This window comes from Peromyscus leucopus, chromosome 2 (genome assembly GCF_004664715.2).
Source record: "Peromyscus leucopus breed LL Stock chromosome 2, UCI_PerLeu_2.1, whole genome shotgun sequence".
Lineage (NCBI taxonomy): Eukaryota > Metazoa > Chordata > Mammalia > Rodentia > Cricetidae > Peromyscus > Peromyscus leucopus.
Genome location: NC_051064.1, coordinates 110,328,016 through 110,355,207, shown reverse-complemented (window position 1 = coordinate 110,355,207; position 27,192 = coordinate 110,328,016). Strand labels below are relative to the sequence as shown.

The 27,192-nt window shown below is 40.4% G+C and overlaps 1 protein-coding gene across 6 annotated transcripts; it reads right to left on the bottom strand.

Moving 5' to 3' along the window:
• Window positions 1-251: 251 nt before the first annotated feature.
• Hspb11 (heat shock protein family B (small) member 11) lies at window positions 252-27,001 on the bottom strand. 6 transcript variants are annotated; one of them, XM_037202781.1, is made up of 7 exons: window positions 26,637-26,759; window positions 16,498-16,610; window positions 5,773-5,879; window positions 4,212-4,280; window positions 2,081-2,124; window positions 1,239-1,365; window positions 388-471 (listed from the first exon to the last, which is right to left on the bottom strand). In XM_037202781.1, the coding sequence occupies exons 2-6, from the start codon at window positions 16,593-16,595 to the stop codon at window positions 1,279-1,281; spliced, it is 405 nt and encodes a 134-aa protein (XP_037058676.1). In that variant the 5' UTR covers window positions 16,596-16,610; window positions 26,637-26,759; the 3' UTR covers window positions 388-471; window positions 1,239-1,278. The 6 variants fall into 6 exon arrangements, with proteins under 6 accessions (XP_028744113.1, XP_028744105.1, XP_037058675.1 ...); XM_028888280.2 differs by lacking the exons at window positions 1,239-1,365; window positions 26,637-26,759 and adding an exon at window positions 26,928-27,001 and having other exon boundaries at window positions 252-471; XM_028888272.2 differs by lacking the exon at window positions 1,239-1,365 and having other exon boundaries at window positions 252-471.
• Window positions 27,002-27,192: the final 191 nt, after the last annotated feature.

Here is a 27,192-nt window from a genome sequence, read left to right as displayed (position 1 = left end):
CCTCCTACACTGTGGACTGCTTACACTGCTCACTTAGCTTTTGCAGCAATCCCTTAATAGATTAGAAACTTAATGCAGACAAGCCCTATAGTAGATGCTATGGAGGCACAATAAATTGTAAGTTTTTACATAGAGTCATTTCCTCGAGTAAGCTGTATACTGAGTCAAAATTTCCTCATCACCTCCAACACTGCCTATTCATGTAACCAGAATTTCTTTGCCAAAAATAATGAAGAAAATATGAATAAATATGGAAACAGAGTGATACAAATCTCTTTAATAGTAAACATATCAAAGATAACTTTGTGTTTCTATAAATATATTTTAAAAGTAGTTCAGAGCATTTTGTTGTAATTACTAAGGAAGATTTGAGACTGTCAGTCCCTCTGCAGAAATGCTATGCACAGATGCAAAATGATCGAAGGCTGAAACAATGATGAATCTCAAGAAAGTGGCATAGCCATCTCGTGCCTGTAAGGAGAAAAAAATCACTATGAATGCTTTCAGCAATCCTAGCAAACTATTAACAGGCAATTGGTAGAACATGGCTTTGATGAAGAGTAACTTTCTTTCTTTCTTTCTTTTTTTTTTTTTTCGTGAGACAGGGTTTCACGGTGTAGTTTTGGTGCCTGTCCTGGATCTCGAGCTGTAGACCAGGTTGGCCTCGAACTCACAGAAATCCGCCTGGCTCTGCCTCCCGAGTGCTGGGATTAAAGGTGTGTGCCACCACCGCCCGGCCTGAAGAGTAACTTTCTAACATATAACAAAATATAATATAATATAATCGTGTTCAGAAGACAAGCCAGCTACGTCTAGTAGTTGTCTGGGAGTGATCCAGCATGGCATCTATCACTCATGGTCTTATGAAAAACAGTGGGAGGACTATAAATTACAAATGTACATTGCTGAGCAGCTCTGTTTTACAAGTATCTTTCTAAAGTACTAATCATACCAAGCAGTTTCTGTCAGTTAGTGATGCCTTGGAAATACACTATCCTGAAGCATGGCTATACTTTCACATTTATATAATTTCCCTAGAAACCAATTTGGCAATATATGTAAAAAGCCATAAAATATATATATTCTTGTGCCCAGCAATTCCATTCCATGAAATTTAATCCTAGAAAAAAAATGTGAAGGTCATAACGCCCAGAGCATATATTAATGTTCGCTATGAATTACTTATAATGACAGAAAAAATAAATTAGCTTAAATGTATGTAAATACATTTACAGTACCTTAAAACATCATTATAAAGCTTGGAATAGAATATGAAGTTTACAAAGATGATATAAGGTTTTCCACACATGTTTGTTGTAACGTCTGAGGTCTATGGTTAGCAGCAGAAGAATGAATGGAGTCGATCTGCTATGACAACAATAAAGGGGTGAGTGGCCTCCAGCCCCCCATCCTGCCTCCTGGAGGGCAGCTGTACACCAACCCTGGCACCTAAACACACTTGGAGTGCTTTACTAGATCCTGTTTGTTTTACAAGGGCATGACAAACTAGCAGAGGTAGAGGACTTCTGATGAAGCAGCAGCTTCCGTCCGTCCGTCCGTCCGTCCGTCCATCGGTCCGTGGCATTCACTCACTTGACAGGAGAGCCCAATGGAGTGCTGTCAGCAAGCACGGGTTCTCTTTCCGCCTCAGCTCTCTGGCTTATTTGTTGCTGATCCTATGCTCTAGTCCCTTATCTAAACCTCTCCTGTCCTTTCACGTGCAATTAACATCCAACTTTGACATCTCAACCCTTTTAGTCTCCTAAACAGCCTAAAGAATCAAATGAAAAAAGTAAATACTTTAAAAATAAATGATTGAGCAAAATAAAACAAATAAATGAATTCAATTGTTGTATCCATGTAGCCACTTTCTCCAGGATTGGTTGAAAAAAAAAAAAGAGCCTAATTAATAATACATTTAGCTAATAATATCATTGAGAATAATCTCTAATGGTTAAATAGGCAAAGAACTGATAATACCATGAGGATATTCATCATGAATAATTCATACTAGGAACATTTAAAATTTAAATTGGGCTCACTAAAGATAATCTTATCCCTACAGGGTATGTTCACTCACCACAATTTCTTCATTTTGAAGCTGCCCTTCTGTGTGTACTAAATCTAAAACACAAATTTAATAGAAATAGATTAAGGTTCAAATATATAAGGATAGCTATGGAAATTTGTGCCCAGCAAAATGTGATTATATGGCAAACTATAAGTTACAGCCGGGATTTAAAGGAATTATCATTATTTGGGGGTTGATTTAAGATATATGACTTTAAAAAAACTAATGAGCTATAAAATACCTCTAGTGAGTATAAACAAAAGACAATGCAAGTATAAATTATATTAAAGAAATATAAAGCAAGAATTGATAAAATTGCAGAAGCCCCCGACCCTTTTATTAACCAAGTTCTTTTTTTTTTTTTTTTAAACCAAGTTCTTAATAGCAATTTCAGATTTTAATGTAAGGAGTCATTTTTCCCACAGGAAAATTTCACTGTGATGTAAAACAGCCTGTGACATGATCTCTCCTGGTACTCAAATTTAATAACATATTACTGGAATCATTTATTTAGCCATGAGTTAATTATATTGAGTATTCTTTCAGAAACATCAACTATTTAGTTAATATAATAACACCGTTTGACATTAATTTGTGCCAAATAATGTACAGAATTTCAAAAGCTACCCAGGACCAAAGGGGAAGACTTTGGAAAGTAAGATCCTGAAGCCTTTTTTCTGCTTCTTAATGCCTTTCCTGGATAATAGAGAACTACTGTCCCATTTCCCTGTGCCTTTTTCTCTAGGTATGCTCCCCAGCAATAAATGTTTTCTACCTTCTAGCCTGGTATTGTAGTACACACCGGAATCCCAGCACTCAGGAGACTGAGGCAGAAGGGTTGATTATAATAAGCTCCAGACCAGCCTAAGCTACATATAGAATAAAAACCTATATAAAAATTGGTGGTGGGAGGTTGGGGGTGGGAGGCTTCAGAGATGGTTCAGTGGTTAAGAGCACTGACTATTCTTCTAGAGGACCTGGGTTCAGTTCCCAGAACCCACATAGCAGCTCACAACTGTCTATAATTACAGTCCCAGGGGATCTGATGCCTACCTTCTGGCTTCTTGGACACTAGGCATGGATGTGGTGCATAGATATACATGTACACAAAACATCCATACACATTAAATAAATAATTCTTTTTTTACATTTAGGTTGTTTTTTTTTTCTGGAATTATGTTTATGCTCTCTTTCTATTTATGTATAAGTTAAGTTTATATTGTGGTAAGTAGAAATCTAGGTTTCTTAAATCATCACCAACTTCCGGGTCTAACTAGAGGAATAGTACACTGCTAAAATAAGAAACCAATTATGATCTAGTCTCATTCACACTTTCTACATTACCTGCTGCTCTCGAATTCTAGGCCTTCCGGGGTTCTGTGTAATAAATTAACTTACTTCTTGATACTTTCCTTGGAAGGTACTGGGTTACAACCTAATCTTCTGTGTTCCAGAATTTATGGCTGTCCCTCTGGCAGTAATATCTATTGATCTACATTTGGCTGGTCCACTAGGTTGATGTTTTCTTTTCTCCCTAAAGTTTTATGTGTTTTTATTCTATTGTTTTCACAGTTTTTGCTAAGAAAAGGAGATAGACACATGAAGTCATTAGGTATGTTTGTGCTTAAATGGAGGATAGCAATTTAACTGATGATGTTTATCAAAAGGAACTTTTTTTTTTTAAACAGAGACTCACTATGTCACGTTGGCTAGCCTAGAAAGATCTATGTAGATCAAGGTGGCCTCAAACTCAGAGATTCCCCCTGCCTCTGCTTTCTGAATTGTGGAATTGAGGACATGTGCTACCATGCCCAGCTCAGCTGATAATTAAACAGTATCATTAATCAGGAAGGAAAGGTACAAAACTAATATTTGTTCGCTTGTCAATATATAAGCCACTAGTTCTCAAAAGCCTTAAATGTGTCATCTCTATTTTTGATAACCTAAATTCTGAAAATGTGAATTGTTATATAAACAATACATGAAGAAGACTACAAAATGTGTGTTTTTCTAGGCCGTACCTGTGTTAAAGAATCATTAAAATCACCTTTTCTTTACCAAAACCCAGGTGGACTGATAGCATACTCAGAGGCCAGGCATCTACCCATGCTCAGAACAAGGCTGGCAACAACACACCTACCTTTTTCAACCCACTGCTCAAAATCAAATGGCTCTTTAGACGTGGTCTTCTCGATCCTCAAGGTCCGCACTGGCATTATAAATGAACAGAATAAATAAAGATGTTAATTAGCCATTGAATTCTATTTTGTTGATTCTGTTCTTCTTTTCCCTGCTACTTGACTACCATAGATTGATGGGTACTACACAAAGTGCTAGGACCAGGAATAACAAATCCTGGAAGAAGCTACAACTGTTTTTCTATAAGCCCCTATGGCAAAATGTAACACTGTATAATGGCAATCTTGGCAGTGTTTGACACTAAAGAGCACAAATCTAATAGAGCTTTTCTGAATCTGGTTTATCTGGAGCATTTATATACTGGTTATGATATTTCTAGTAGCCTGGTCATAAGCCTTTATGGAGAACATGTTTTGAGTCAGGTATGTTCATTCTCTCTTGGCTGAAGTCTTTATGAAAAAGGTATTATTAACCCACTTTCCTGATAAGGACACAGGCTTACAGAAGCCAGGCAAGGTGTCCAATGGACTAAAGCTAGTAAATGCAGAACAAGAGTTCACAGATGAGGCCTGTCTGTCTCTAGAGCCTCCATACTTATGGCAGAAGCATAACAAGCATGCAGATATCTTCTTTATGCAAGGCTTTCCTCCATTGTTTCCATGTGACCTCCCAGAACCATCCTTTCCCTTCTCTGTCCTATTCTGGAGGGGCTGGCTTCTATAGATTATATCTCCTAGACTAACAACTAGCTTCTGGAAAGCACCAGAAGATTGGAGGGCAGAATATTTTATCTACACTCTGTCCTGCTTCATGCCAAGTCTTTGAAAGTGGTCCTGTCCCTTCAAGACTATATAGCTTCTGATAGCCAGGCCCCTCTGTACAGTCCCCAGATCTCCATGGGATCTGGTAACACTTTCCTTTCCTTGTCCCAGGATAGCTGTGGCTCCCTACTGTAGCTAGTTTCTGAGACCCATTATCCCTTATTCATTCCTGCATCCCAGGCCAGAATTTTATAAGTAGATCTATTAATAAAGTCTCTTCATTTGAAACATCTGGGATCTATTCTGTTTCCTGCCATGATTCTTTCTGTCTGATACACTTTATCACAGACAGGACTTGATGTTCTGAGGGGAGAGTCCACTCTTAATCCCCAGAAAACGTCATTAGCAATGGAAGAAGCAAAACTATCCAATGGGAATAATTGGGGTTATCAGATTTACAGAAAGAATGCGAGAACTACAGGCGAAATGAACCTAGGATGAAGATGTCATAGAACCTAGTATCTTGGCAAGCCAGCTTCTTACATTCCTAATAGAATCTCTGCCAAAGACTCTCCCATAGTAAACTGCATGGAAATTATGATGTGCTTTGGAAGGGTTTCAAATTTACAGTTTAAGAGAGGCTAATTGTGCTGAAGGCAGTTAACCCATACTCTCCACCTCCCATTTCAGCAATAAAACTAGGTCCCATGCAATAAAGAAAAACTAGCTTTTTGGCCAAAAGTTGACATGTGTCCTCTGGCTGTGGAAAAATAATACAAAATTAATGTGTGACTTGCTTACCTAAATAACTTTGGATCACAAGCTTTTCAATCTTTACATGTTTGTGAAAACAAATAATGAACTCCTGGGGAAACATGCCCGTGGTGGTCCAAAAGGTTTCTGGATTCCTAATGTTAATTTTAAAGGAATAAAAGGAATAGATAGATATAAAAATGTAATCATAATGTTCTAATGAATACATATTAGAAACAGCTACTGTCTTATTTTATAATTCCTTTCTAACTTGGTTCTGTCTATAATCTCCCCAACTTTAATACCCTCTTTTTACTCCTAACAAATATTCTTTTCTAAAATGTTGCAGCAGAACTGATGTTCCTCCATCTAAAAGCCTTCAGTAGTCCCCTATTGACTATAAACCCAACCTCTTTAGTTCCATCATTAAAGTATATTGCCTCCCATCACGACGTCATCCCATTACTGCTGCCACAGCAAGCTGCTTACAACTCTCCAACACATCATGTAGACTCATGCTTCTATACCTAACTTAATGAGTTCTCTTGACCCCAAATCCCTTCTTCCTCTTGCAAAAGTTAATGGTCCCTTCTCCAACTCCAGCAGATGACAATCATGTCCTCTGTGCTTTCCACTTGCCTCATAGCATCCGTTCCCACCCTAGACATGTATCTCTTGTGCTTTTATGGCTCCTATGGACCCAGACACTTGCCTTTCTTTATTTTTAACATGATCTTTTTTAAAAAAAAAAAAAAAAGATTGATTTATTTATTATGTATACAGTGCTCTGTCTGCAAGCATGTCTGCACACCAGAAGAAGGCATCAGATCTCACTATAGATAGTTGTGAGCCACCATGTGGCTGGGAACTGAACTCAGGACCTCTGGAAGAACAGCCAGTGCTCTTAACCTCTGAGCCACCTCTCCAGACCCAATCTTGCTTTATTTTTATGTTTCCTAATAATTATTATAGTTGGGGACTTATAGTATATGAACAATGTTTGCTGAAAAAAAACCATGAAGTTTCAAGTCTCATACACACACATACACACGTTACATGAATATAATTTCTATAGTCAATACCATATATGAAATCGTCTGTTGCAGGTATGGCATTGGCTATAGGAATAATCATTTCTATTTTAAACAATATAATCCTTTTCTTTCTTTCTTGGGGAGTTAAAGTTAAATACAATGAAATTTAAGTGTAATGAGTTTTGATAAATGTATATTCTCATGTAACTGATTCACTAAGGTAACCAATACCCACAATGAGGGTAGAGAACATTCCCATGATTCCAAAGATTCCCTTGTCTTTCTTCTAGACAATTTCTCCATACCCTTAGCCAAAAACTGCTTTGGTTTTTGTTTTGTTTTGTTTTGTTTTGTTGGTTTTTCGAGACAGGGATTCTCTGTGTAGCTTTGCACCTTTCCTGGAACTCGCTTTGGAGACCAGGCTGGCCTCAAACTCACAGAGATCCGCCTGCCTCTGCCTCCCGAGTGCTGGGATTAAAGGTGTGCGACACCACCGCCCGGCGCCAACAATTGCTTTGATTTCTATCATGGACCATGCAATGGTGTATGCAATGAACGTTACATTATTCATTCATTGCAGTTTTTTTTTTTTTTTTCAGTGCTGTGGAGTGAACCAGGGGCCTGTATGTGCTATAGGCAAGGGTTGAATGCTGAGCTTCACCCTTAGCTTGTTCTGTCTCTGCTTCCCCACTGACCCAAGATGGAGTTTCTCTGTGTAGCCCTAGCTGTCCCTGGAACTCACTCTGTAGACCAGGCTAGCCTCATACTCACAGCTATCTGCCTGCCTCTGCCTCCTGAGTGCTGGGATTAAATGCGTGCACCATCACTACCCAGTGCTTGTACTGTCTTTTTGAAGCAAGGTTTCACTTGGTTGCTCAGGATGGCCTGAAACTTGCTATGTAGCTGAGGATGACCTTGAACTGTTCATCCTCCTGCTTCTACATCTCTCTGGCTCTCAAGTGCTAGGAGTACATGTATGCACCACCACACTCAGTTTACACCATTCTGGGAACTAACCCTGGGCTTCATGCATGCAGGCAAGCACTCTACCACCTAAGCTAAGCCTCCAGCTTCTGTAAGTGAAATTGACAGTTTTACTTCCAACTAACACACAGCAATACAATTAATTCATTTTAATAATTCCTTGATTTTTTGTATCCACTGAGTTTACTTACTAGCTCTATTAATCCACACCCCCACTTTTTTTCTTTTGAATCAGGGGGTTGAGACAGGGTTTAACTGTGAAGCCCAGCTTGGTCTTTATGTTCCTACCTCAGCTTCTCAAGTGCTTGGAATAGGCTTTTGCTATCATGACCAGTTTTTTGTTTTGTAGATTCTTTGAGGTTTTTCACATCATCTGTGAACAGACGGTGTTGCTGTTTCTCATTTCTCTCCCTTTCATGTCTTTCTCTCTCTCTCTCTCTCTCTCTCTCTCTCTCTTTTTTTTTTTTTTTTTTTTTTTTTGGTTTTTTGAGACAGGGTTTCTCTGTGTAGCTTTGTGCCTTTCCTGGAACTCACTCTGTAGCCCAGGCTGGCCTCAAACTCACAGAGATCCACTTGCCTCTGCCTCCCAGTGCTGGGATTAAAGGCGTGCACCACCATGGCTGGCCTTCATGTCTCTTTTTATCTTACTGTACTCACTGAGATCACCAGAAGACAGAGAGCCAGCAAGGACTTTTCCAATCTTAGGGGGAAAGTAGTTCCAATTTGACCACTGAAAAGTGTCTTTATCAGACTGAGAGACCCTCTTCTCTTAGGTTGTTGAGAGCAGACACCAAAATGAACAATAGATTTTGTCAAATGATTTTCTGTCTTTCCTGATATAGGATCTTTCTCTTTCTTTCTTTCTTTCTTTCTTTCTTTCTTTCTTTCTTTCTTTCTTTCTTTCTTTCTTTCTTTCTTTCTTTCTTTTCTTCTTTCCCCTCCTCCTCCTCCTCCTTCTATCTTGAAGCAGGATATCATGCATATAGCCCAGGCTACCCCCAAACTCATTCTGTAGTTGAGACTAGCCTTGCACTTCTGATCTTGCCTTTACCTCCCCAATGCTGGGGTTACAGACATGTGCTCATTCTACTAATATGGTGAATTATTCTACATTTCACCTTGTATTCCTGTGATATTATGCATGGATCAGTCTTGTATTCCCAGAGTAAACTATACTTTTTGGATTCCATTTTTTTGGGGTTTTCATGTTTTTGTCTTTGTTTGGTTGACACAGGGTCTTGCTACAAAGATCAGGCTGGCCTCAGCCTGGAACTCCTGATGCTCCCGCCTCAGCCTCTCCTGTGTGAGGATTGTAAGAATGTGCTACTACATTCAATTCAATTTAAAATATTTTATTAAAAACTTTCAATTTACTTTCAGAAAGAACACTGGTCTCCAATATTCTTTCTTGTAATGCTCTGTCTGGTTTTGATGATAGGATAAATAGGAAATCCACCCCCGCATCTGTTGAGGATTGATTCAAAAAACACGATAGGCAAGCACCCTATCACTGAGCTATACTCTAGCTTTGTCTATTTTTAAAAGGATTTGTAAAATATTGATATTTCTTCTTTGAGTATTTGATGGTTTCTGTAATGGGTAGGTGTCTGTTCAAGTTTTCTACTTCACCTTGTATCATTTAAGTTTTACATTTTATTTTACGTGTATGGGTGTTTTCCTGCATGTGTATCTGTATGCCATGTGCACACAGTGCCCACAGAGGCCAGAAGAGGGCATCGGATCTCCTGGAACTGGAGTTACAAACTGCTGTGAGCTGCAACATGGGTGCTGGCAACTGAACCAGGAAACTCTAAGAGCAGTCAGCGTTCTTGACTGCTGAGCCATCTCTCCAGCCCAGCCCTGTGTTATTTTTACAGTTTAAAGTACTTAAGGCTTGTCCCTTTCCTCTAAGTTGTTAAATTTATTACCTTAATTTTGTTATTTATAATGTAATGGCTATTCTTTCAGAATCTCTATTAATATGGTTTCTTTCTTTTTAGTACCGAGTATTTATGCTTTCTGTATTTGTTTGCTTGTTGAAACAGAGTCTGTATATGCAGCTTTGCTGGCCTTGAATTTAGGAGTCTCCTGTCTCACCTCCTGAGCACTAAAATTATAGATAAGAGCTGGAGATAATACTCAAGGCTTCATGCATGCTAGACAAACAGTCTACCAACTGAGTGACATCCCAGCCCTGTTATATTTTCTTCTACTTTCTTGGGGTTTAATTTGTTCCTTTTCCTAGATTCCCAAGTTGAATATTTATATTGGTTTTATTTTTTAACTTTTTTCAGACAGGGCCTTACTATGTAGCCCAGAGGCCTTCTGGATACTAACTAAGATCGCAGGTGTGAACTAGCACTCCCAGCTAAGAACATTTTCTTCATGACTTCAGTCTTCTGAGATTGATGGGACTTATTTTCCAGTACACTTCAGGGAAATTCAATGTGCACTTGTCTCATATACCACCACTGATGACAGTATTTCAAATCAATTAATGAAGATAACTGATAGCACTGTTCAGATCATCTGAATCTTTATTGACTCATGTTTTGTTCTAGCTTTATTGATAGAAGAGTGTTAAATTATCCAACTGTAGATTTCGTTCATCTTTCAGTTTCCCCATATATATATATATATATATATATATATATATATATATGTAACATCCTAAGGGATTGACCCTCTAACAGTATAAAATAGCCTTTTATTCCTAGAAATCTTATTTTCTACTTTATTACGAATGTAGCTAAGCCTCATTCAAGAAAATAATTTTTTATTTACTCACTTTCAACCTATTCACATTTATAATTTTTTATTATAGTTTCTTTTGTGTGTATATATACCTGTATGTACAACCCATGGTACACATGGGAAGGGTAAAGGCAAGGAACAACTTTCAGGCGCCAACTTTCCTTCACCATGTGGGTCTAAAGAACTGAACTCAGGTTACTATGCTCGGTGGCAAATGCCTTTATCAGCTGAGCCATCTCACTGGCATCTACGCAGGGGTTTTTGTTTTAAAGAATGTTAGCATTTAATTAATCTCCCTATGTGGCTTCAAGTCATCAGGACACAGAAACTCCCAACACCCTTAATCTCCTCAGCTCTTCCTCTGAAGCATCTGGCTTTCACAATGACAGCCTGCTTAGGGAACTTTCTCTTCCACAAAACTTTGTGGTATCAGTGATTGACGTAGCTCTGGTCTTGTTTTTGGCAGCTTACCACATCTGCTTACTGACCAATGTTCACATTTTATCCAGGTTGATAGTTGGGCAGAAGCTCTGGTTCTTTCTAAGTGATAATGCTTCATACCAACTTCCCCAAAGTCACCTGAATGGTACTTGTCAAAGTTGATCCTGTGGGATGTATGCTGTCAGTGTTACCCTGACCTCCTGGCTGCTTCTAATGCTGACTGATACAGTCATGGCCAAGAAGTCTTCTGGGTCTTCCTCAGTCTGGGTGACACAGCAACAGCCAGAAGGAAAAGCCTTTTTTTCTTTAAAGACAGGATCTCACTGTATTATTCCTGGCTGGCATGGAAATCACTCTGTAGACCAAGTTGGCCTTGAACTCAGAGAGATCCACCTGCCTCTGCCTCTGGACAGCTGGGATTAAAGGTCTGCAGAGTCATCATGCACACCTAGGGTTCTCAAGTGGCAGGATTACAGGCACATACCATGACATCAGGGTAGCTCTTTCTTTTGTTTATTTTTAGAAGTGTTATCGTGGTTACTGTCAAAGTTAATATAGAAGAAACTTGCTGGGCTAGGGAGATGGATCAGCAGTTAAAATCTTGCCATGGAAGCAAGAAAGACAAAGTTTGGCTCTCCAGGTAAACACAGCAGCTCCCCTATAATTCCAGGTAGGAAGGTGGAGCCAAGGGATGCCCAGAGCAAGCTGGCTAGCAAGACTGGCCTTATCACTGGTGAGCTCTGGATTTCACTGGGAAACCCTTCCTTAATGAATAAGGTGGAAGAGCAATCAATAGGGGAAGATTCTGGATATCAACCTCAGGCCTCCATATACATGTACATACAGAGAGAAACGCGTGCGCGCGCACACACACACATACATACATACACACACACACACACACTATCTTAGTTACTTTTCAATTGCTGTGATAAAACACTGTGACTAAGGCAACTTATAAAAAAAATTGGGGGCTCACAGTTCTAGAGGGCTAGCTATTAGCATCAATCATGTCAGAAAGCATGGTAGCAGGCAGTTATTCCCGGCGCTGGAGCAGATGAAAGCTTACATCCTTATCTGCAAGCAGGAAGCAGAGAGAGCTAATGGGCAATGGCATGAGCTTTTGAAACCTTAAAGCTTACCCCCAGTGATATACCACCTACAAAGCCATACCTCCTAATCCTTCTGAAACAGTTCCACCAACTGGGGACCATGTTTTCAAAGATATGAGCATATGGGGGCCATTCTCATTCAAACCACCACATACACCATATACTCAACCATGTGAAAAAGCGGAAAAAAGAGAGAGCCTTGTGATAATCAAATCACTCAGAACTTCATGTTTGTGCTACAGTAATATACTTTACATGTGTAATAAATTCCATAATATAATGTTTTTTTAATCACTAAGTGATTAGCTATCTCTAAAAAAAACTCAGAAAAATAGAGTTATCCAAATATCTTTTTACTTCTAGTACATTACATAAAGTTTTTTTTTCTGGTATTATACCTCTTCAAACTGAAAACTTCATTTAATACTTTCTGTCATGCAAGTTTACCTGTAACAAATAAATTATCTTTACTTTGGAAGTATGTTTAGCAGAGAAAGAATTCTAGGTTGACAGGTTTTGGGTTTTTTTGTTTATTTGTTTTTTTTTTTTTTTAATGTCTGTTTATGCCTCTTTTTCAGTGTCTGTCAGATACCACAGCTCTCTCTGGTAAACAAACCTGCTGTCATTTGGCTTGTACAGCAGTGTCTTTACCTGCAGAGCCATCTCACTGGTCCTAAGCTGGTGGATTTTGTTTTTTAAGTAAAATTAGAAAAGTAGAAACAATGTCTATCTACTTAAAATGCATAAATACTACATGCTCTAGCAACATAAATGAATATTTTTGACAATAAAAAATTAAATAGTAATATGTACTACAAGATAGAGGAACCTTAAAATTATGTAAGTGAAAGAAGCATCACAACAGTCCCCATGGAGGCAGGGTGTGGTGGCTCATGCTAAGATGGAAGGATCCTGGCAAGTTCAAGGCCAGCCAGATTTACACCAAGAATTCCAGGCCAGTCAACTCCACACTTAGACTTGGTCATAAAATCATTAAAAGGGGCTGGAGGGATGGCTCAGAGGTTAAGAGTACTGGCTGCTCTTACAAAGGACCTGACTTGGATTCCCAGTACTTATATGGTGGCTCACAACCATCTGTAACTTTAGTGCCAGGGGATCTGACACCCTCTTCTGGCCTCTGTGGGTACCAGGCACACATTGGGTATACAGGCAAAATACCCATACCCATAAATTAAACACACACACACACACACCAAAACCAATAAACAATAGATCTCATATGAGATAGGCATGATGATGCTCATGTATACCTCTAACTCTTAGCATTTGGAAGGCTAAGGCAGGAGGATTGTTATGGGTTTGAAGCCAGCCTGAAATACACAATTGCTTCAGCTAGTGTCATCCCGCTTTAAACAAAACAAAAAACCAAACAAACAAACAAACAAAAAAACCCTCAAACCACAATATGTATGGTTCCATTGATATGATTCAACTATAACATTTAACTGTACTATGCAAAAAGGACCGCTTCTTCCTCAGGGTGTGGGGTGGATGAGTATGTATTGGGCACTGAACACAGATCACACTTGTGCAGGTATCTACCATTACAGTCCTAGTTTTGGGGGTTTTCCCCCATTTTTTAAAATTTGAGGCAGTATTTTGCTAAATTGCTGGGGCTAGCCTCCAGCTTCACTGAAGCACTCCTGTCTCAGCTTCCAAGTGCCGAGACATCTCACACCCAGCTTTGTTGTCTTGCTGTGGAGTTTCTTTTCCCCTTTTCCACTGCCATAGTAAGTACAGAGGACCAAGGCAGGGTCGAGAGGAAATAAATACATTCACTTTAACCCTTCTTTCTGGCCAAGTGTAATCCCAGGATTGGGGAAATAGAGGCAGAAAGATCAGGAGCTCAAGGTCATTTTTGGCTACATAGTGGGTCTATGCCAGCCTGATTACAAAGAGACTCCATCTCAAACAAACAAACAAACAAAAACCAAATAGCCACCAAAAAACAGTACAACTAACTTGTAAGGAAAGTTAAAGTATTCACCATCGGCATAAGATAATTCTCACTGTAGAGATAAATTTACAGCATCACTTTCTCCAAGTAACTCTGTAGCTATTTCCATTTAGATAAAACAATCTTTCAGCAGAAAATAATTTAAATATCTACTATATAAAGCCTGTTAGTGATTGCTAGAACCACATAGATTAAAAATCTCTGGGGCTGGAGAGATGGCTCAGCAGTTAAGAGCACTGATTCCTCATTCAGAGGACCTAGGTTCAATTCCTAGCACTCCCACAGCAGCTCACAACTGCCTATAACTCAGATTTCAGGGGATCCAATGTCCTCTTTTGGCCTCCATGGCACCAGACATGCATGCAGGCAAACACTCACACATATAACATATTTTTTTAAAGCTTTAAAGGGGGGGCATGATAAGTTGATCTTGCCTTAAAAAAAAAACTATCTATCTCCAATTAAAGTGAGGAGTGTTTCTGGAAAGACCTCTATTCTAAATGAACAACTTAAGACAAACCTCTGCAGTTCTGTGTATGTATGTAACTAATTTTCTATAGCAAATCAGTGGTATAAATAACCATTACTGACTTTCATGGGAAATATAAAACAAAGGAAAACTATGATACATAGGCGATGGCATGTACTAAGTTTTCAATTCAAGCCTTAAGTCTGAGTCATACAGAACCTTTAGTTGGGAGTCAGAAGGCATGCGTATTAGTTGATTCTGTCATTTGTTTATATGTGTGATTTTTTAATTTATTTTTTTAAATTTTTCTTTGTTAAGAAATTTTCTACTCACTCCTCATGCTATCCACAGACCCACTCCTCCCTCCTCCCATTTTTTTTTAACAAATTGTTTTACCATTGGTAATCTTTTTGTTCATCTTTAAAATGAGGTTGAAAATACCTTTTTTAAAAAAGGTTTATTTACTTTATGTGTATGTGCATGTGTTTGTGTGTTTATACTACATGGCCAAACAGTTGCCCACCGAGGTTAGAAAAGGATGTTAGATCCCTTGGAGCTGGAGTTACAGGAGGTCATGAGTCATCTAACATGGGTGCTAAGACAAAACTCTAGTCCTCTCCAAGAGCAGCAAGCACTCTTAACCTGAGACATCCTATTCAGCCCTCCCACCCCCTTTATTTGCGACAGGGCCTCACTACACAGTCCAGGTGAGTCTTGAATTCAAGGCACCTCTCCTCCTGCCTCAGTCTCCCAGTACTGTAAGATTAGAGGTATGAGACACCAAGCCCAGTTGAAAGTAGTCTTTATATGTGTTTATCACTTCCCAAACTGTAAAACCCTATACAAATTTGCAGTCACAAGTATGTATGTATACATTTATATAGGTTTGCATGTGTATAAATTACACTCTCGTGCTCTCCAACATTAGTTCAACAAATATTTGGGGTTCTAAATCAACAAACTAGTCAACAAACAGTTCAAGATGTTGTAGAGTCAAAGGAAGGGCAAGTCCTGAAGCATTCAGCTCAGCAAAGACGCTACTTAGACAGGCAAGATATACGAAGTAACAATGTTTATATATTTCCAAGAAATTTGGAATTAAACCAATATCAGATATTAAAATTTATTCTTCCACAGAATGAAGCTGCAGTCTGTTTTTGTCTCAGTAAATCACTTTTAAAATCTATTTACGGGCTGGAGGATGTCTCAGCAGTTAAGCGCACTAGCTGCTCTTGCAGAGGACCTGGGTTTGGTTCCTAGCACCTACACAGCAGCTCACAACTGTAACTCACATCTGTAACTCCAGTCTAGGAGCTCTGACACCCTCTTCTGTCCTTGAACATTGCACACATGTGGTACATATACATACATATAAGCAAAACATCAGTACGAATAAAATAAAAACAAATAAAATTTAAAACACACACACACACACACACACACACACACACACACACACACACACACCTTTTTGCAAACCTGGAATGGTGGAACACAACCATACTCCTGGACATTGGAGGCTGAGACTGGAGAATTTTGAGTTTAAGACAAATTTAGGTTACACAGTAAGACCCTGTCTTAGAAAACAAACACACACACACACACACACACACACACACACACACACACAGAGGCACAAACAGGGAAAAAGCTGTGGGAATAGCATGTTGGTAGAGTACTTGTCTACTTGTCTACCCTCGGAGGGCCCTGGGTTCAATTTCCATCACTGAAAAAGAGAATAAATTGGAAAAAAAAAAAAAAAACTAAATCTGTTTGCCCAAAAGTCTAAGAATTGTTAAAGATTAAAAAAACCTTAAATCTTCACAACTGGATTAATTCAAAGAATGACTCCACAAATAGACACTATGAGTCACCTAGCTCACTAAGTATTTATTACACCACTTGATAGTGCCCGCTGTTATAAAGCAGGCCCCAGCACTCGAGGGCTCCCTTCTCTGACACTAAGCCTGGAAGTAGAACGGAAGGAAGAGCCACTCTTACCCATCGATGATATTCTCAGGCGGGTGCTTTTCATCACTCGAGGTCGCCAGAATCACCTCAGTCCCTTCCGTGCTCGAACAGAGATCGGTCTTCTTCATCTCAAATCTTTTAACCTGAAATGTTTATAAAAATACAGTGAAAAAGCAAACTCTCCACTCTCAACAGAAGAGAAAGCAAGGCTGTTGCCTAGCACACAGTTTAACAACAAGCTATTCCACACGTGGGAGGGACTTGCACATTGGTTCCTGCAAACGCTGGCCCTCTCCTGGGATGACCTATAAAATACGATCATTCCCACTTCTAGTCTCCACAAAATGTCTTTGACTACTTGAACTGACATCATTATTCTGTTTCTAAAATTAAAACCCTCAGTTATTATACAGAGACAGTTAATAAGCCTATGGTGACAGAAATTATGGGTTGTTTTGTTTTTACTATTTATGAATTTTTAAAAAAATTTGGAAGGTAAATATAGGTATTTTGTGAGTATCTACACCCTTATCAATCCAAGCAACAAAGAATGTTTACTTTGGAGGTTTTTGTTTTTGAGACTGAGTCACTCCGTAGCCCAGGCTGCCCTAGAATTTACAGTAATCTTCCTGCCTCGGTCTCCCAAGTGCTAGGATTACAGGTATGAGCCACCACACCTGGCTGTATTTTTAATTTTTTTCTTTGGGAGGAGACAAGGTCACTCATACTTAGGATTCTCTTTTGTCTACTCCCTGAGAGTTGGGGTTTCCGGTCTGCCCACCAAACCATGCTCATTTACAATTTGACACGCTATCTTTGGTTGCGTTTTTGAGATGCCAGTTTTGCTTTACTAGCCATGCTGCCCTCAAGAACCCCCAGGCTCATGTGATCCCCCTCCCTCAGTCTCTCCAATCGCTAAAACTACAGGAACCCATAACAACAGCAGCTATCATTTTCTGAATAGGAACATAAAATAAGGAAAGTGATAAGCTTATTTTAAAAGTCTGAACTAGTCACCTGGTCAGAGACTTAACCCATCTCTGCTGAAGAAACCTTGTTGAGCTCCATTATGGAGGCTACAGATCCTCTCAGATCTTATTCTCTGCTTCACCAACCTGTTCAGATGGGGATGCAGATAGATAGGAAGTAACCAGACAGCTGTGTGTATGTATGTGGGAGTACCAGAAGACCAGCACAGGAATCCCCTTGACCTCCTCTGAGGGGCTCTCACTGGCACTCCCCCAGTGCTCAGCTGAACAGCCCATGCCACCATATCTGGCTTTTTCCCAAGGGTTCTAGGGATCAGAGTTCAGTTCCTAGCACTCACATGGGGCAGCTCCTGGGAATCTAATCCCTTTTTCTGACTTTTTGTGTGCATGCACCTGCAGGCACACACAAGAAAAAAACTTAAATCATATTCTAGATACAAAGCCTGTTACATGTGTCTTTATAAATGTCTTCTCCCAATCCATGCTTGATTTTTCTTTTTAAATTTGTTTTTGAAGCAGGTCCTCACTATTAGCTCAAACTCTAATCCTCCTGCCTCAACCTCCTGACTACTAGGACTATAGATGTGCTTCGCCATGCTTGGTTTATGGCTTGGGCTTTGGTGTTGATGCAAGAGTTGCCTACCCAACTATAACATGCACACAAGAAAGGGACCAAATCACAAACATATATTCAATAAAGCTTTACAAAGCCAACACATCAGGGTAATAAAATACTAGAGCTTGTGAGAAGTCTTCCTCATCCCTTCCTGAGTCTACCTCTCCTTCCTCCCCACTAGGAACAGTGGTCCTATTTCTAATACTGTCAATCAATTGTCTACACTTCATGTACATGGAATCTTGTGCAGGCTTATTGGTATCTGGTGTCTTTCTGTCCTTATGTCTGTGAATTTATCACTGTCACATGCAGCACTGTTAAGTACAATTAGGTACAGCTGCAGCACAGCCCCCACGCATGTCACCTGAGATGAGATCAAAGAAACAAGCCCTGGTGAAGCTTCACAGGAAGCTGGTGCTGGCTGAAAAGCAAAGAAAGGCTTCTTTGGTTTGGGGTACTTAAGAGACAAACCCAGTGAAGGAGAAATTAAGCTTACTACTTAGTTATCTGAAACCAGAAGTTAACTGAACATTTAAAATTGCAATGTGGTCTAACCCAGCAGAAGAACTGATTTGTCTCTGAGCCCAGCTCCCAGACAAAGGAAAAGATGTGAACTCTCCAGGGGGGACTTATCTACTTACTCTACTTTCTGTTGAGATTAGAAACAGCTCAACAGATGACTCAGGTCCTGGAGCTACCCGTGTGCTAATTTATATCAGACGATACAAAGGTAACTATAAATCTGCTAAATAATTTAGAAAGACATGGAGAAAATGGATTAAAAAATGACTTTTACAAGACAAATGAAAACTCAAAAGGAACAACACAAAAATTCAGGAATTGAAAAATACAGTTATCTAAAGTTTAAAAAAAATGTTGCTTAACATCACATAGGATTTAATATTAAGCAATGATCGGTGGGACTGGCAAGATGGCTCAGTCAGTAAAGATGCTTCCAGCCACACCTGATGTGAGTTCAATCCCCAGAACACACAGTGGAAGGAGAGAATCAACTCTACAAGTTATCCTGACTTCCACTTGAGAACCATGGCATACACATGCACACAACACATGACAGATAGATAGATAGATAGATAGATAGATAGATAGATAGATAGACAGATAGGTAGATAGATGAAAAAAGTAAAGATCAGTGAACATAACTATGAGCTGAAGGTGTAATGTAATGGCAAAGTACTTGCCTAACATTGGAAAAAAAAAAAAAAAAAGATATACTCAGCAGTTAAAGTACTTGCTGCTAATCCAAGTTTAGTTTCCAGCGCCCACATTGCTCCCAGCCATCTCTACCTCCATCTCCAGGGGGTCTGACCACTCTTTTCTGGTCTCCACAAGCACCCATATACATATGGCATGCACACAGAAACACACATACATAAACGAAAATAAATATTTTAAAAAATAAGTGAAGGAAGCTGGAGAGATGGCTCAGTGGTTAATAGCTGCTCTTGTAGAGGATGCAGGTTCAGTTCCCAGCACTCATGTGGTAGCTAACTACCATCTGAACTCCAGTTCCCAAGGGTCGGATGCCCTCTTCTGGCCTCTGAGGGCACTTCATGTATGTTGTATACAAACACATGCAAGCAAAACACCCATTCACATAAAATAAATTAACTTAAAAAATAAACAAGTGAACAGAGCATCAGACTTATGAAATAAAAACAAACTAGTCTGAAATATGCACAATTGGAATTGGTATCTTAGAAGGAGGAAACTGAATAATGTAGGAAATTTTTATGAAGAAATATGGCTGAAATTTCCCCCAAATCTAAAATATAAACTCACAACTCCAAGAAATTCTGAACTTTAAGTTGAACAAACACATAGAAGATTCTACTTAGGCACACCAGTCAATTGCTGAAAAAAAAAAAAGCGGTCAGAGCAAAAACCACAATAACTTGTCTCTGGAAAGACTGATACCTCCAGAGGTGTACTTGACTAATGTAGGTCGTTTTTAGTCCAATCAAGACTAAAATCACAGTAAATGTTTCTAGGCTAGATCCAGATCTTGAGAAGAGATGAAAAGTGCTAGAGAGGGTAAGATGGTAATACACTGTTAACAGAACAGCTTGAAGTTTTCTTTAAAGGACAACTGACCTGGGCTGCAGGCATGACTTAGTAAGAGAGTACTTGCCTTATACACAAGAGGTCCTGGGCTGTATCCCCAGCATCAAAACAAGAACAACAGAAAAGACCCAATCTACTGAGTGGCCTAATAATAACAGCAATGGAAAGTAGAGATGCAGAAGCAGCAAATGTGAGTCTGGCATGGTGGCATATGCCTATAATTCAAGTACTCAGGGTGGAGGTAGGAGGGTAGAGCTCAAGTTTATCCTCAAGTGTATAGCAAGCTGGACACCAATCTGCACTCTACAAGACCTTTCTATTAATCTGGGCTATACAAGACCTTTCTCAAAAATAAAAAACAAAACAAAGGCAATAAATAATACAAAGCAAGAAGAAAGTAACGAAATTGTATTTATAGATCACGTTAGTAAAATTCTTAACACTGAACATGAAATAATATAATATTAATTCAAACTAGACTAGGGGATGGGGATACAGCTCAGTGGTAAAGCACTGACCTTGCATGCACAATGTCTTACGTTAGATCTCAGCACTGTAAAACCAGAGACAGACAGACAGAGACACTAGGATGTTAAGGATGCATGTCATAATCCTAGGATTGTATAGTAACTAATAACGAGAAAACCAACAAAGAAAGATTTCTCTGGTTCATGGTGGAAGTTTGGTCTCTACTCTAACTATACTGTAAGGTGGTGGGACCTTTAAGAGATGAAACCTCTGGGAGGTGAATGGGTCACAATAGGCTTCCGAAAGGGATTATTAATGCCAGTCTCAGAGAGCAGGTTGGGCTTTATAGGAGTGATTCATTTCTGTGAACAGGCCTGGTCCATCCCTGCTCTCCTGCTTCCTTCTCTTGCCTTATGACCTCTCCTTTCCCCTATACGCTATCACCTATGAGGTCCTCACTCAAGCCAAGCAGATGTTAGCACCTTCTTTGCCCTCCAGAACAGTGTGGTTTTTTGTTTGTTTGTTTGTTTGTTTTCAAGACAGGGTTTCTCCGTGTAGTTTTGGTGCCTATCCTAGATCTCACTCTGTAGACCAGACTGGCCTCAAACTCAGAGAGATCCGCCTGGCTCTGCCTCCCAGGTGCTGGGATTAAAGGCAAGCGCCATCGCTGCCCGGCTCAGAACGGTGTATTAAATAAACTTATTTTCTTTACAAATTACCCAGCTTCGAGTAATTTGTCATAGAAGTACAAAACTGGCTAAGATAAAAGCCAGCAGAGAAGAATAAAAAGGCAATACCAGAAAAATACTTGACTATATTGAAAGAAGGCAGGAACACGGATTTAAACAAATACATTATTTCCCCATTTTCCATTAGTAAATTAAACACTAGATTAGACTGAATTTAAAAATCAATCAAATAATATTTTCAAGAGACACACTCTAATTTTATCAAGACACAGACTGAAAGCAAGTGATAGAATACAGTATACTTTGTTTTTCTTCTTTCTTCCTAGACAGGGTCTTTTTATATAGTCTGAGCTGGCTTTGAACTTGCTATGTAGTACACACTGACCTTGCATGGTTGATCCTCCTGATTTATCCTCTTATGTGCTAGGATTATAGGCCTGTGTCACTATGCTTGACAGGTATACATTATAATATTCAGCAAGGTAAGTTCCTCTATTTACTATTTAAAATTTGTTTGGTGCTATACTTTGAACCTTATTAATAAGAAACAATTCCATTAAATTTATGGATTGAATTGGAGAGAATTGGCATGCTTCTATGAATAGGTGTCATGTATCTAGCATATATCTGCATTTACTTAGGACTTTTTTTTTCCCCCCAGAGCTGAGGACTGAACGCAGGGCCTTGTGCTTGCTAGGCAAGCGCTCCACCCTGAGCTAAATCCCCAACCCCATACTTAGGACTTTTTAAGTCCTTAAAATATTATACCGTTTATCAACATCTCTTTACCCCATCTTAGATTTTTTAACTCTTGGTTACTATAGTCTCTACTGCTACTGTGAAGGAGATCTTTGTAAAAACAATACTCAAAATTCCTTATTGTTAGCCAAACAGTGGGTATTTACCACATTTTAACACTAAATGTCAAATTATGTTTGACCTAGTAAAATGATGTTTTACTAGATCTTATTGTTCTAAGAATTTTTTGTACTAGTTTGTTAAGCTTTTCCTTTGAAATGAACAAGCATTACACTCTATCAAATTCATGTATTACGATGACCATGTGGCTTTTTTAAAAAATTATTTATGTACTTTTTTAGGTATGAGTGCTCTGTCTGCATGTATATCTACATGCCAGAACAGGGTATCAGATCCCATTATAGATGGCTGTAAGTCATCATGTGGGTGCTGGGAACTGAACTCAGAACCTCAGGAAGCCAGTGCTCTTAAATGCTGAGCCACCTCTCCAGACCCCCATATGGCTTTTCTTAAGAATATTAATGTAGGCCGGGCGGTGGTGGCGCACGCCTTTAATCCCAGCACTCGGGAGGCAGAGGCAGGTGGATCTCTGTGAGTTCGAGGCCAGCCTGGTCTACCAAGTGAGTCCCAGGAAAGGTGCAAAGCTACACAGAGAAACCCTGTCTCAAAAAATCAAAAAAAATCAAAAAAAGAATATTAATGTGATCAATTAAATAAAACGTTTCTAATGCTACAGTATCTCCAGGTCCTGGTCAGAAAAAAAAAAAAGTCTACATGCCCAAGATGCACTATTTTTATCCAAAGATTTGCTACTTTCATATTTAGAATTTTTTGCCACGTAATCAGGTTTATAGCCCTGGGATTAGGATGATATTTCAAAGGAAATAAGGAGCTGGAAAGCTCTTTCTCTAGTTATTGGAACAATTTTATGTAGAGTAGGGATTATTAGAGAATGGAGTAGTTGAGTAGGAGAGTGCTTGCCTAACACGTTATCTAGGTTTGGTAATACACACACACTGGAGGGGTGGGGGGTGGTATTTGATCCATATCTGGTTTGTAGGGCCTGTTTTATTGTTGTTGTTTGTTTGTTTAAGTCCTTACTATGTTTACAGTGCTGGCCTCAAACCTGTGATTCACCTACCTCAGCCTCCCTAGTGATAGAATCACAGGAGTGTGCCAGTGTATCACCCAGTCCAGCTCTAGAGCAATCTTTTATTATTTCAAATTTGGTAGTTCTATTCAGGATTTCTATACCTTCTTGAATCAATTTTTATAATTTAAATATTTTAAAATAATTTTATTTATTATCATTTTTTTAAGATTTATTTATTTATTATGTATACAGTGTTCTGTCTGCACATAGCCCTGCAAGCCAGAAGTGAGCACCAGATCTCATTACAGATGGTTGTGAGCCACCATGTGGTTGCTGGGAATTGAACTCAGGACCTTTGAAAGAACAAGCAGTGCTCTTAACCTCTGAGCCATCTCTCCAGCCCAATTTTATTTATTATTATTACTGAGTGTGTATGTATGTTTATGTTGGTGGGAGCTTCATGGTGCCTGTGAAAGTCAGAAGACAACTTGAAGAAATCAGTTGTCTCCTTCTACCTTTATGTAGGTTTTGGGTACCGAACTCAGATAGTCCAGACTTATGTACCAAGCACTCTCCCAGCTGAGGCATCTTGTAGCCCTTATATTAATTACTGATAACTTTTAATTCATTTATTTTTTGGGTTTTAGATTAGCACTTGGATTTTAGATTGGTTCACTTTCTATTACAGTTTAAAAACAGTACCAATGGTACTAACAGCCATGGCTATACTGTAAAAACCATGTTCTAGCATTTCTGTGTGCATTTTTCTTGACCAATCTTACCATAACCTTTATACTATCGATACCAGAGAACTGGTATTGGATGGATATTGTTAATCCTTAAAGAGGAGGAAAATAGAGAATTCCTACATATGCTGATGGACCTAAATATTAACTACAAACAAAATTCTTAATTTATTAAGAATTGAAAATGTATCCACAAGTAAAATTGAAGGTAATAATAACATTAACTACCAAGTTACATCAAAGTAGTTCTTTTCCTTTCTTGGAGTTCCTATCAATTAAGAACATGTTTGTTCGGAAGAACACAACAAATATTTTCGAGATACACTTTGGACCAAGGAAATACGGGCTGGCTGGATGACAGTGCTTTCACAAACTATTTATAACTCTTTGAATAGCTACACTCAGAGAATAATTATTAGCAAGACAAAATGAACTTGTGCAGGATTTGTATTATTATCCTAGTTAGTACTTCTTAAATTTATCTTTTAGAGTGCTAGCGATTGAACCTAGCTACGGAATAAGATCCTATCACCCCCACCATGGGATTAAGTAAAGATATTTTAGACAACACCGTTGTTAACTAAGGGTATCAGAAGCATGCTTATCAACTCTGCAGACAACACAATAAGCTGAGATGTTAGCTTCCATGATGAACAACAGAACTGGCCCTCAAAAAGAAATGGCGGAAGGACAGGGGCATAGTTCAGTTGTACAGCACGTGCTTAGCATGTTCATGAGCCTGGATTCAATGGGGTCGGGAGGGGGAGAGGGAGGGGGGAGGGGAGAGAGAGAGAGAGAACAAGCTAGAAAAAAGTTTCACTGGTACAAGGTCATGCTCATCCATCTACATATTGTCTATGGCTGCCTACGTGTGGCAGAACCAAATAGCTGTCTCAGACTATAAAGCCTAAAATACTATTGGCCCTTCACGACCCTTGATCTAGATGTATTAAAACTTAACTGGTTCGGTCCACAACAAAATCAACACAAGACAACACTGCTCCAAAGGTAACATTTTAAAGTGCTATTTTAGATTATACTGAAAGTTAGGCTGGGGATGTGGCTCAATGGGAAAGCGCCTTCCTGGCAAGCACAAGGCCCCAGGTTTGTCCTCCAGCACCCCAACAAAACAAAACACAATTTAAGAAGTTAAAGAGGTACTATATCCCATCAAATTCTTTGAACACCAATCAACAAGGGGCCCGACTGTACTAAGTGCCAAGGCACTACACCAGTAAAGATTAATATAACCTGCAACTTGAAATTCCCTTCCTGTCAAGCTGCTAATGGACACACAACTAGTAGCTGGGGCCATCAGTGTGGTTCACATCTAGAAAACTGAGTTTGGTTCTGGGGAGAGCCTTCCAAGGATATTATCAAGTTACATACTGTTTGGAGGAGAGAAAAAGTTCAGAAGCGTGTCCCCCTTCCCCTGCACACACAAACAAATAAACGTAATAAAAATCTTTTTAAAAAGTTACAGCGCCTCCTCTGGCAGTGCATATACTAAGGGCGCACGCCTCGGCAAAGGATGACAAACAAATTTGTGGTGTATTTTCTAATTCTACTTTTGCTGTCTGAATTAATGTGAATGTCTCAAAACAGGCAAATGCAGTATGCATACTTCATGTGGATAAAAATGTATAAGGGAGAATTACAAGTCAAGGATGACGTCACATATACTGGGAGGGTGAGGGCTGGAGGATTGGAAGGGAGTTTAAGGCCGTCCTGGGCTACAAGAGGCCTGTTCTCACAAAAAAACAAAACCAAGTAAATAAGTGTTAACATTTAGGGAAATGTTCTCGAATTGATGTACATAGTAGATGAATGGGATACAGCGTGTACTCTTCAAATGCTCGGTTCTTTTCTTACCTCATTCTTAAATGATCTAAGATGTCTATGAAAAGAGCAAACAAGTGCTTTAATACATAACGTTATTTCGTACCTCCTAGAACCGCCAGTATCTGTCTTGTTGGACGTGGAAGAAAGGGGGCAGAGATTGGGTTTTCATTAAGTTTTTGTTGCAATTAATGAGAAAGAGGCAAGCCAACCCCAAGTTGATCCATGGAACCACTCAGTAGACATGTTTCCAGGGCTTCAGGATGCAGGTTTTGTGTGTTCTACATTCAGGGACTCCGGGTGCCTTATCCTTCACCAGGGCCATAGGTGTTCTCCTGTACACAGTGTGGCCATTTCTGGTACTTTGAGAAAACCTTTGGGTCAAGTCCTGGGTTGATTTTCTTGCTGGCCAGCACCCTTGGCTCTGGGTGCTCTTACATCGGCGCGCCCCAAATCCTTTCCCATGCCATTCACTGGTTAACTCCCGTGTAAATTTGAAAAACGGTCACCCTCTGTCTCCTAGGGCGGCGGCCCAGACACAGTCCTCTCACCTCCTGGCAAGCCCCAGACCCAAAAGATTTAAAATACCCTAAATGCACCGGCATCGACTTTAAATACAATTTATAACTGAGTTTGGACGATGCTGATGATGTCTCACATTTTGTTCTCCCTTTTGAGGGGGTCAAAGCATCCTTTCGGGTCGCTAAAAGGTTCTTGGGGAGGGGACCTAGGTCTCCGAGACAGAGAGAGAGGGAGGCCGGGCCCTGGTCAGACCGCCCTCTCCCAGTGACGTCGCCGCAGCACCCGCGGTCGCCCGCCGCGCATCCTCTCACAACCGCTCCCTTCCCGCTCGCCTCCCTCGGCTCGCCTCGCCCAGACTCCCACCTCTCGGGTGCCCGCCCAACAACGCAGTGCAGGCCCGCTCGCCTGGGCCTCGGGTAGCTCCGCCAAGGGACCGTCCGCTCGCTATCCCCGCCCGGCGCCCCGGGCCCCGCGCCGCGCCGTGCCGCGCCCCGCCCCGCCCCGCCCCGCCCCGCCTCGGCGGAGTTCCCAGGCGCGCGCCCGGTCGGCGCAGCTCCGCCCCGCCCTCCTCCGGGCACTGGACCCGCCCAGATGCGCCGCCACCTCGCTCGCTGGCCCGCTCGCTCGCGCGCCTCTCCTCGGGACTACCCTTACCCGGCTCCGCGACGCCTCGGGGGCCCGCAGAAGCCTCAGGGGCACGCCCCCGCGCGGGCACGCACGCACGCACGCGCGCGCACGGCCCGGCCCGGCCCCTCCCCCGCCCCCCCCCCCCCCCCCCGGCTACTACCCAGCTCTCTCAAGATCCACCGTCCCACCCCACTCCCGGCCCCGCCCCGCCCCCGTGCCCCGCCCACCTCCAGGCCAGGCCACGCCCCTCATGCCGGCCCCGCGCACGCGCGCCTCCCCAGCCGAGGCCTCC